The sequence below is a fragment of the Anoplophora glabripennis genome, unplaced genomic scaffold (genome assembly GCF_000390285.2).
Source record: "Anoplophora glabripennis isolate ALB-LARVAE unplaced genomic scaffold, Agla_2.0 scaffold1312, whole genome shotgun sequence".
Classification (NCBI taxonomy): Eukaryota; Metazoa; Arthropoda; class Insecta; order Coleoptera; family Cerambycidae; genus Anoplophora; species Anoplophora glabripennis.
Window position 1 is genome coordinate 368 of NW_019417544.1, and position 12,494 is coordinate 12,861.

At 34.5% G+C, this 12,494-nt stretch overlaps 1 protein-coding gene across 1 annotated transcript in view; it reads right to left on the reverse strand.

Annotated features, from left to right (window-relative positions):
* Positions 1-254: 254 nt before the first annotated feature.
* Positions 255-12,494, reverse strand: part of LOC111692404 (fatty acyl-CoA reductase 1-like) — a gene marked incomplete at its 3' end in the record, with an annotated part of 16,469 nt that continues 4,229 nt past the window's right edge. The window contains exons 2-5 of the mRNA XM_023456405.1: positions 9,797-9,881; positions 8,633-9,055; positions 928-1,011; positions 255-363 (exon numbers count right to left, since the gene is read on the reverse strand). Coding sequence (XP_023312173.1) covers positions 255-363; positions 928-1,011; positions 8,633-9,055; positions 9,797-9,881 — 701 coding nt within the window. The remainder of the gene's footprint in view (positions 364-927; positions 1,012-8,632; positions 9,056-9,796; positions 9,882-12,494) is intronic.

Here is a 12,494-nt window from a genome sequence, read left to right on the forward strand (position 1 = left end):
TTCTATTGAGACCCCAATAATCCCTGTTTTATGGATTATCACTGACCCTTTGTATTAATAAGCAATTATTTCTTAAATATATATTTCTAATTTATTGACGATACATGTGGAAAAAATGGTTGACAACAACTGTCATAATTAAACAACGATAATTGAATTAGGAACATCACGGTGCACTACTACATTCGGAACAATTTCTGAAGGATTATCTTTTTTTCAATAAAATATTTAAAATTAATATTAAAGCCACTTACTTAGATAAGGCCTTTTCGTAGGTAATCAGAATTAACAATTTTGTTAAAATGTCCACTGGAATCCAATCAAAAGTGGAATTTTCTTCTCCATAAGGTGTTTTTAATATACCTAGAAATATAATATTAAACAGGTTTAGGTATTTTTTAATACGCTTTATTAATAAATATTTGCTTTTATTCAAAAATCGATGTAATTTCTCAAAGTATTAACCACCACAGATTGGAAATAATTTGATAAAAAATATTGTTTAAAGACCCCAATATTTTTTGAAAAATTATTTTCCTTTACAAAAAAAAAAATAGAAATAAAGGAAAATGATGTTAGTTAAAAAAATCCAAACAGGTTTAGGTATTTTTTAATACGCTTTATTAATAAATATTTGCTTTTATTCAAATATCGATGTAATTTCTCAAAGTATTAACCACCACAGATTGGAAATAATATGATAAAAAAAATATAATATATTTGGCCCGCTATTGTTTTGTTTCATTCAATTCACGTCCATTGTTTAAAGACATACCAATATTTTTTGAAAAATTATTTACTTTTACATAAAAAAAAAGAAATAAGGGAAAACGGTGTTAGTTAAAGAAATCCAAACAAATAAAAAAATTTCGTTTGATCAAATCTTGACATTAATCATAGTAATGTTAAATATAATTTTCTATTCACCTTTTCCTCCACCACAGAGCAGACCTACTGGGCCATTGAAGTTTTCAATCCAGCCAGGAATTGGTTCGTCTAAAGACGGAACAACTGGAATTTAAACATCAGTGATAAAAGTTTCAAGCAACATAACTTTTGTAGTGTTGATAATATAAGGTACGTTCCAAAACAAACAGGACTTTTCAAAAATAGAATTTCTAGTAAGGCCATTTATTGCAGTTACATGCGTTAGAAAGGTAGATCCTTCATTGATGTACTATCAAAATTTCATGACATTTGGATTAATGGAGCGTCTGAAATGATGTTTGTGTCATTGTCATCGGTACAAAAATGACAATATTTTAAACTTAGTAAAACCGATTAATCAACCAAGATTATGGTAATCTATGTGCATCTCGTCGCAGAGTTTATGAGTGGTATGTGGGTTTAAAAACGGCCTTGAAGACATAAATGATGAGCAACATATGGCCAACCGAATTCGGTACCACGGCAGATTTCATAAAAAATGTGCATGAATTCATCAAAAGTCAGCCAAAATCTCCATAGAAATTTATGGAATTAGAAGTGCGCATCTCTAAAACATCAATTTATCCCATTTTGACCGAACATTTGGGCTACCGAAAAGTGTGGGCATGGTTTGTTCCGCACAAATTAACTGACGGCCGAAAATTGCTCAGAATTCAACATTCGAAGTACATCATCAAGGGTGTCAAAAAGGAGAAAAACTTCCTTTACAACATTGTGACTGGTGTTGAATCTTGGTATTTTCAATATAATCCTGAAACTAAGCGCCAACGTGTAGAATGGAAGGCGTCAAAATTAAAAAAATATAGTTTGGAGAAGTCAAAAGTGAAGATAATGTCGATTTGCTTTTACGATTCCAATAGGTTATTGAATATATCCAAAAAAAAACAGGGTTAAAAGGAAAATAGGCATTTTTACTAGCATTAAGTGCCTGACTCTGTATATACGTGGCATATTATGTGCATATCATGTAGAACGTGACTCCTTCAACTTTTAGAATCGCGATATCTCAGGAATGGTGACTCTTAGAAAAAAAGGTATAAGAGCCATTTTTGTAGATAATTTTCAGGTATATAATTTTCGTCAGAGGTACTTCTTTGATAAAACTTACCGTTTTAGAAAAAAATCCAAAAATCTCAAATTTTGACTTTTGACCCCGATTAACTTTTTTAGCACACATGGGATCGGTGGGGACTTTTGACACTTTATTTCTAATGGTATACCCAAGGTCTGCACCAAAATTTAGCTCTGTCGGAATTTTCGTTATTTGACCACTATTTTTATGGCTAATTTAACCGGACTATAGCTACTTCCCACATCAAAAATTGAAATTTTGATTTTAAAATTTTTGGGACATTATTTGAGGCTATAAACAGATTTGTTATAAAAAAATGTTTTGTATATGATGAAAATCCTTGAAAGTCTTATTTCCTTCCTTTTTGCAAAAAATGAGAATTAAAATGTATAAGGGTAAACGCGACGAAAATCGAAAAATTGGCTAAGTTTGAGCGGCCATATATCAGTCAATTTTCATCCAAAAATACTTTACAACCTCTTGTTTTGAAGGAAATTTTATCTACTTTTTTTTCCATGAAGCAATGCCCATACCTATCTTTATTAAAAAAAAAACTAGAAGCAAAAATGTAAAAAAAAACAGAAAATCGAATGTTTTTCTTTTTTTCAGATTGTTTATTATCGATTTTTTTGCATAAAATATTCCTTTTAAATTTTTTAAATAAGCTATTTCCATGGGAAATTCAATTCTCTAAATAATTTTTCCTATGAACTACAGCGAAATTCTGCTTCGTTTTCGAGCTACAATTAAAAGCCTGAAAGGGGTGCATTTTCACCCCTATCTAAAATTTCCACCCCCTAATCTAATAGTACTCCGCAGTTTTTTCATCTCAAATAACCATTTGAGCGATTCATGTAATAAAATATCTTGAGCGTCATAGTTCCTTTTAAAATCCTCTATTCAATAGCCTACAAGACCATTGTCCACAAAGAGTTCGTTCCACCGGACCAAACAATTAATGCACAATTCTATCTTGGCGTTTTGAAGCGTTTGGTACATCATATATTCATCATATTCGGCCAGAATATCGCGCACAAGCAAGTTGGCGTTTGTTGTGCAATAATGCGCCATCTTATCGGTCGACACTTGTTACCGATTTTTTTCATTTAAAATGGCATTTTACCTGTCAACAATTTCCCGTATTCGCCTAATTTCGGCCGGCAATCTAAAACATTCGACATGCTTTTAGACCATGCCAATCGCTGTATTGAATCGGAAGAGGACTATTGTGAATAGAATAAATCGGTTTTGCCAAAAAACTTTTTGTTGGTCTTGTTTCTAAAAAGTCCTCTTTAGTTTGGAACGTACCTTGTATACAGAATAGTAACAATAGTATACCGTAATTTTGGCCTAGATAATATGTTTTCCTACACGTAGATAAAAAGTTACATTTTTCATGATTTTCAATTTTATTATTTTATTATTAATTAATATTTTGTGAAACAAAAATTTTAAAAAAGGTCGATCACTGAATTTAAGATGCTGCTAACAATTGGTTACTGCAACCGATATTATTTAACAAAAAATTCAGGGTGTCCCAGTGTCAGTGTACAAAAATTTACCAGAGAGTAGACCAGTCCAAAATAAGGTTAAAATTCTTATAAAATGTTTTTCTACGATGCACTCACACTGAGTTACAGGGTATTGTTTAGAAAAAAATAACAACTTTTCGCAATAACTCAAAAACCCTTTAAGAGATTTAAGTAATTTTTGGGTGAAGTGTTCATCTATTAAAGGTCCTTAAAATTACATGGTGCTTATTTCGATCTGACGCCAGGGGCGGCCTAGGCCAACTTGTCCTCATGGTTATGTTTTCATAACTTTCCATATCCTAGTTTTATGTAATTTGATAGTTTCCCTGAATCTGCTATCGATTCTGAACAAAAAATGTGCTCTTGTTTCATAGATAAAAAATGAACCGTTTTCGAGAAAATTGGATCTAAATTATCGACTGCATTAATTCGTAGAAAAATGCAGGTAATGATTTTATTTGTTGTTATCTAGTTGGTACCTGTCATTATAAAAAAACAAGTTATTTACCGTTGAGCTACAGTTTCCCAGGTAGCTGCGGCTCAATGAATATGAAGAGACTAAACAAGGTTTCTATTATTATTTAATATTTTGTTAGGTCTAGGGGAACAAAAAATAAAATTGAAAATTATACTGGGTGATTCAGTCATTATGTCATTAATTTTAAGAGCAGATAGAGAAAAATGAGTATCATACGATGGCGTGATGAAAAAAAATATTAAATGCATATTTAAGCAGGAAAATAATGTTTTCAAATCATTATTTAATCCCCTTTTCAGGCTGTTACTGACCGGCTGACGTCAGCCGGTTATTCACAATTTGCGCACGGCTACGATATGAACAACGCGCCCTAGATTGCGTTGCCATATTTATATATTTTCGCTCATATAAAGACAATAAATAAACGTCAGCCAATAATAATTTAAAATGCTATAAATTATTTTTTATAATTATGCAATCAACACATTAAATTGTTATTGTTGCCCAGCAACCGTCTATCCACAAGTGTACACGTTGGATAGATGAGCGGCAGATGCGATGGAATAAATCAGGGTTGTTACATATTTCTTCAGCGGCATCTTCGATACGATTCCGCAACTGCTCTACATTCTCCTCGATGTGATACACGACAGATTACATATAACCCCATATACAAAAGTCCATAGGATTATGGGCCATTATCTCCCTATCCACCGATTGGGACATTGATCGTCTAAAAATCCACGGACATCGTAAGCAAAATGGGCCGGAGCTCCGTCGTGCATATACCACATATCCCGTAGCATCTAAAGGGGAAGGTTTTCAAACACTTCTACTAAAAATTGAAAGTAACGCGGCCCATTCAGATGTTCAGGTAGAAAAAACGGCCCAATTAAACGATTGCCATATACTTCTGCCCATACATTGACACCGAATCTCCTCTAAAAGCTAAACCGACGGGTAGTGTGCGGATTTTCATCTGACCAAATGTGACTATTATGGCTGCAAAGAAATTAGCTCTGTTTCACTTTAAATAAAATTTAATATTGAAGTTACAAAACTCCAAGAGTTCAAATAATTTAAATTTAATTTCATAACCATTTCAGTTTCATTACAAAAATAATGGCATAAAAAACTAACACTCATAGATAAATTATAAAGAGAGGATGAAATGTATGTAGTATTTAAATATTGACTGTAAGTAATAGAAGGTAAAAACACAAACGGACGGAGACAAATAAACAACTCGGTACGTGTTTCCGACCTAGGCTAACCTGTATCTAGGTCAATAACCTTCTATCTGACCCACTTTTGATTTCCACGTGTACTATAGTCTAGCAGCCAGATAGGGTGCCGTGGCCAACCAGAGTGCCACAGCTGCAAACAACTTATTTGTAGTATTTTGAGCCCCTGAATCCAAAAAACTTGGTCGCAAAGACTGAAAGTGATCAGTTTAATTATTATCAACAAATTAAATGTTTAAATGGCCGTAAAAGTTTATTTTTATAGCTAGTAAACGGAACCTTATCTGGCTCCTAGACTAATACGAACTGTAGTAGGATCGTATTCCATGCAAAGTAGAGCAAAAAGGTGTCGGTCTTTTATTAAAGGAAAATTGAATGTAATGAATAAGGATGATTGTTTTCGAATGTATGGTTATTACAATTTATCATTTTTAATATTATTAACATTTTAACGTTTTATAATTTATTACGTTAAATAATACACAGTTTTAGTATTTCAATTTATTATTCAATATGCAGTTGCGTATAACCAAAGTTTACATAATAAATGTAAACTTTAGTGTAAATATAATCTTTGGTGTAACCTAGGTAGGTACTTACTGTTTTTGAGAAAGCAATATGTTTTTTACCTGTTTAAAATGCCAGTACGAGTAAAGCAGCGTTCATCCGTTCAGCGGACTTTGTTTTAAAAATAAAAATAAAGTTAGGGTCTGCTGCACTTTGTTTAGGAACCAACTGCAAAATTCAAGACGATTGGGGAAATCAGCTGGTTTTAAAGCTTGAACTTTTTGAAAATGGTATGGGCTGAGCCAATTCTCGCGCAATATCCGCCAAACTTTGGTTTGTGATATCTCCAGTCGCCTTGAAATTGTTCTTGTGGAAATAGTAGGCTGCTCCTCGAGTAAATTTAAAACAGCTTCTATCGCATTTAAGTCATTTTGTCGATGTCCTGTGCGTTCGCTGCACGGTATGGTATGATAGATGCAGTTGGAAAAATACGGGAGATATGGAAGAGGGTAGATTTGAATAAACGCTTTAATTGTTAATGGTTTTGTAACCGTGTGTAGTGTGTATTTTGTATATTCTGGTATTTAGTAATGTGCCAACATTTTTTTATTTGATATTCTTTTAACAAAAATTGACTTCGATAAGTCAGGCTTGTTAAAACATTCTGCACTAAGTTAATAAAATTGTTAAAATTATTTATAATAAAATGTAGCACACTCCTTTATTTACTTGAATACGTTTAACGCGGAACGCGGAACCTGTAGTAAATGTGTATCACACATTATGATGTGAACTTGGCAACGCTGTTCGCTTCAGCTGACAATTGTTCGTGACATTACGTTACAAAATTTTCCGAGCATCCGGGCATCTGCCAGGGCCGCCCTCGTAGCGAGAGTTATGGGTTGATTTCCTTCATTTTTAAAAGTCGAGTAAAACATTTTTTTCCAATTTTCTGTCTTTATTAAGCCTTCCGAATACGTGGTTAAAATTAATGACATTATGACTGAATCACCCTGTAGAACAGAAACGAAATTATGTTAGCAAAATGATAATATTAAAAATAAAAATAGAAAACAATTATTTCAATAAATGCTCGAAATGCTGCCCATTTACTTCAATGCATGCCCGACATCGTTTGACCAGGAATTGTAAACCCTTCGCAAATCTACGGTTGCTGCTTTAATTTTTTGAAGTAAATCGTCTCTCACGTTACTGAGTTTGGTATACACCGGTTGCTTCATATGACAGTAAAAAAATCAAGCGGGTTGAGGTCAGGGAACCTGGGAGGCCACATAATAGGTCCATTTTTCCCAATCTAGCGTTCTGGAAAATGTTAATCGAGTCACGCAGATACCTGTCTTCCGTTACAAGTAGGTGCTTCATCTTGTTGGTGGTATATTCGATTTCGTAAAGCTAAGGGAACGTCATCTAGTACGCCATCAATAATATTTTCTAAAAACTCCGTGTACTCTATGAATTTAAACGGTCTGAGGAGGTAGAATGATCCCGTTGAAGATACCTCCCCATACATTTATGGAGAATCTTCTTTGAAACGCGGAGGGTCATATCACATGCGGATTTTCAATGGACCAGACACGAACATTTTTAAAATTATTTATACAATATTTCGTAAAGATAGTTTCATCGCTCCACAATATCTTTTAATGGAAATTTTCGTCATTATGGATATTTTCCAACAACCGCCTGCAAAATTGTATCCCATTTTCGGAATCACCAGGATGCAAAGTTTGTACTTTATGTAGGTGGTAGGGGTGCAGTTCTTCTCGGTTTGAAATTCTCCAGACGTTGCTTCGTGTTCACTTGCCTTGATATTCTTCGGGCACTGGTGGAAGGATAATCAACAACAGCGTCTATTATATTTTCTTCTAAAATGTTTACATCTTCCAAATTACCTCTTATTCTGGTATTTCCAATTTTAACACTCCCGGTCGCACGGACTCTTTGGATAACTCGTTGCAATACGTGCTGTGAAGGTTGCCTTATGTTTTTAAACTTGCGTAGATATTCTCGTGAAGCCGCCAATGAATTTCCATCGCAGAAACCGTAGATCGGCATACTCGTTGGAAAATTCCATAATACTCAATATCTTGTTGTTTTGGAAATTTCTCGTAACTTCGAGTAGGTATTGTAATTAATTTTGACATGTACGCTTGTAAACATCTTTATTTTTATAATGACAGATAGGTACCTACCTACTAGATGGCAACAAATAAAATCTTTATATGCATTGTTTACGAATTAATGCAGTCGATACTTTAGACTCAATTTACTCGAAAACGGTTCATTTTTGAACTATGGAACAAAAGCACATTTTTGTTCAGAATCAATTGCAGATCCAGGAAAACTTAATCAAATTACATAAAACTAGGATATGCAAAAGTTATGAAGACATAAACTTGTGGACAAATTGGCCTAGGCCACCCTTGGCGTCAGATCGAAATAAGACCATGTAGTTTTAATGACTTTTAATTGATGTACACTTCTCCCAAAAATTACTTAAATCCCTGAAATAGTATTTGAGTTATTGCGGAAAGTTGTTATTATTTTTTTCAAAACAACTCAGTGTGAGTGCATCATAGAAAAACATTTTATAAGGATTTTAATCTTATTTTGGTCTGGTCTACCCCCTGGTCAATTTTTGTATGGTGACACTGGGACACCCTGTATAATTGATTTTCCTCACAAAGACAAATATTTGATAGAAAAATAATATTTAAATTGTTGTAAAATATATCAAATTAATAAAAATACAATAAATAACTATCTTAAAACTTTTTCTTTTCTATCAAAACAGTTGAATTTTAAATTTCAGTTTTCTGGATTTACTTACCAATTGAAGGCCTTACAATGGTTGCAAGTAGTTTGCCTTTGCACAAATCGTTAACGACATGTTCAGATAAAGATTTTGCAAATGTGTAAGTATTTGGTAAAGGATAAATATATTTCGGTGACAAAATACTTAAAATGTGTGGATCAACTTGTTCCGCCAATGTTATGGTACTTTTCCAATCGGCATGTGCTGGATATAATTTTTCCTCTATTTCGAATCTATCGCAATTGCAATATGAAGTAGATATATGCACAAACGTTACTAACTTTCTTGCTTGCAATGCTATGTCTACTACTTCTTTAGTTCCCCTTGTATTCAGCAGTATACTATCTGTCAGATGGTCATCGAATCTTATTGAAGCTGCTCCATGGTAGATGATGTCCACGTTTTCAATAAGAGTTTGGGTGTCTTCTTCGGTTAAACCTAAAAATTTATATATTTCTACATTTAACGAAGATGGAAATCAGATATTTATTATTCGATTTGTCCACTGTCTTTTTTTAAATCCTGAATTTCTGTTTTGTATCGTGTTAACTCTCGTGAAATTACGAAATTTATTATGTTAAGTTTACCATACGTTGCCACGTTGACAAGACACTGAACTAAAATCATTAAAATTAATCGATCGTCAGTTGATAGACATTTGACCATTTTTACATGAATAGGTAAGACTTAAAAAGGAAGTCATCCTGGATGAAACATTGATCATGGCGGCTCAATGTAATGGCTATAAGCTAAAAAAACATTGTCAAATTTTATGAAAATGTAATTATTAATAGTATTTGAGTTTAAAAAGCTTAAAAAATGGACAAAATCGCTAAATAAAGTAAGTGTTAAGGACACCAACGATAATTTTTTTAAATTGGTAACATGGCGGATCCAATATTTCGTATAAAATTTAAAAATATCCCATAAAATGAGCAATTTTGCCATGTTTATAGTAAATTACCACTCTTCATTGCTGAACTACATTTGCTGATGCATAAAAATTCAGTGCAAATTTGAAAATAATTAAAATAATGACAGTTTGGGATTAATATGAGCGTGGCATAAAACAGCAATGTGTTTTACACAGATTTAAATCCATTGAAAATCATAAGTAAGTCATGTAAGCTCAGATGGATGATATAATTATAATAATGCGTCATCTAAAATTGTACGTACCAAGTTTGGGTTTGGCTATATCTCCACATATGGGTACTAATTTCTTAATAGCTTCGGGATTAATGTTCTTTAAAGTATCGAACAACTAGAAAATAACAAACATCGAACAATACCAATAAATTCAGTCATGATCGGTGAGGATTATCTTACAAAAAAGTAGGCCAATGTTGTGATTGGTGCATACAAATGTACTGTACACTGTTTCAACCCTGGATAGTGGTATATCGTTTATTTTATATTCCTATAATACAGGGTTCTTTTTTTTTGGCATACGTTATAGTAAGACATTTTTTTATATCGAAATGTAACAAATTATCACATGTCCATTGATATATTTTATATAAGTTGTTTTGAAGTAATATTATATTGAATTAAATAGATTAGAACCCTGAGGGACGCCGGATAAAACAATGGAATGATTGAATGGATAACCACATATGGAGACATTATTATTATTATTTCCTATTTTGCGAATAATGTTATACAGTTTGTGGCGTGTATAATCTATAAAAATTAAACTACAGCTTCCTAACGATATTTGTAATAGAGAAGTCTTATACGAAAAAGTTCTGTTTTTGCGTTTTGTTTTCGTAAATTAAAGTTTAATTATGGATGGAAAATATTTTCTCTGTAACGCTCCTTTCCGTGTGCTGTACGGTCAGTTATGTGCTGTAGACCAGCCGCGTAAACAAATCGTTGTTGAAAGACAGAAAGATACTTCTCAATTTTTGGGGAATTTTTCAATGCAAAAGTACAAACCAAGAAAAATAGATGTTTAAAAAAACTGATATTTTCTTATTATAATAATAAATTAATGGCAATTACTATCTTAAATGCATTGTTGTTATTGCAAGAGTTCGCAAACAAAACCACATCTGTAAGCATCTGTAGTTGCCAACTGCGTGCACTAAACAAACTCCATTAAGATATGGAACAAAATGAAATAAAACTTACCATTTCTAGAGAAAATGTTGAAATTGATCCCCATTATCGCGGATACAGGCATGGCACTGACGCACCAAATTTTGGCCAAATATTTTCCCAAATTCGGGTATTCCTCTAATTGTGTCAGCAGCTTCAAGTATACGGTTTCGCAATCAGGAACCGGTTCTCCAAAAAGTCAGCATATGTTGGTCCATTTAGTCGTTCCTCAAATAAATAGGGACCCACAAGTACATCGCCTATTATGACAGTCAAAACATTTACCTAGAACCGAGGTTGAAAATGAGTTTCTCTAATCGCGTGGGGATTTTCATTGGCCCATATGTGCATATTATGGAAATTCACTTCATCACGGGTAAATGTCGCCTCATCTATTACACAAAAATAAGCAGGAAAGTCTACTTGATTGGCACATTGCCGTAAAAACCATCTGCAAAAACGCATTCGTTGATCACAATCCGGGGGTAAAATCTGTTGAACTGGTTGCATATGATAGGGGTGCAACACCTGGCGCCCCCTTAAGATGCGATGTACGGTACGAGGTGAGGTTCCTACTTGCTGTGCTAGTTGTCGAGTACTAATTATGGGGTCTTCGTCAAGATTTTCCAAGACTGCATCTTGAACATTAAGGTTCACTTGCTGACCACGTCCTTCTCCTCGAGGAATAACACTTTCTGTATCTCGCAGCTGCTGAACGCACTGCAGGATTGTATTTGCACATGGGGGGTGACGTTGTGGCCATCGATCCCGGTACAACCTAGTCGCCGGGAGCGCATTTTCTCCGGCTACACCATCCACTAACACCATATCCTTTTCCTCCATGTCCTTTTTAGGAACCTGGAGAAGGGCAGGGTAGATTTGGGACCTTCTGATGAAGATCAGGAGGGACCAAAATCTGTATTATCTGGTCAAATTCCAGGTAATACAAGCGAACATTCAGCACAGTAGAGCGGCATCTGCTGCTCTCTGTGCCAGTGTGGCGCGCGTAAATGCGGATTTAGCTTTGATCCAGGAGCCTTGGGTACATGGATCCCGGATCAGAGGATTGCAGGTAAGTAATGGTGGCTTACTGTATTGTGGCCACCAAACTAGACCTAGAGCTTGTATTTATTACAAGAGTAGTATTAATATTTTTCCTCTTCCAGGGTTCTGCACGGATGACCTGGTGGCGGCCGAAGTGACTTATGTATCGGAGGGAACGCAGAGACAACTGGTAGTTTGCTCAGCGTACCTCCCTTACGATAAGAAAGAATCTCCTCCAACCAGGGAACTGAGGGACCTGGTGGCCTGGTGCGAGAAGGAGAAGAAACAACTCATCGTGGGATGTGATGCTAACTCACACCATACGGTGTGGGGAAGCAGCGATGTCAACGATCGAGGTGAGTCTTTACTAGATTTTCTTTTTAGTTATAATCTAGAGATTTTGAATGTCGGGAACGAGCCCACCTTTGTTATAAAAAATAGAAGTGAAGTCATCGATATAACAGTGGGATCGGGACCGATATGTAATAATATTGCGAGGTGGCATGTGTCGAATGAGCCGTCAATGTCGGATCATAGACATATCCACTTTGAAATTATAACGGATTATAATCCGCAAGTAAGAACCTACAGAGACCCAAAAAGAACTGACTGGGACTCCTATAGAACGGAGTTACAGGCCAGGACTAGGGAAATCTGTACAAAACTAAGGAACACATATGATCTTGAGAGGGCCGTGGAGGAACTCCAAAACGCCGTCACAAGATCATATGAA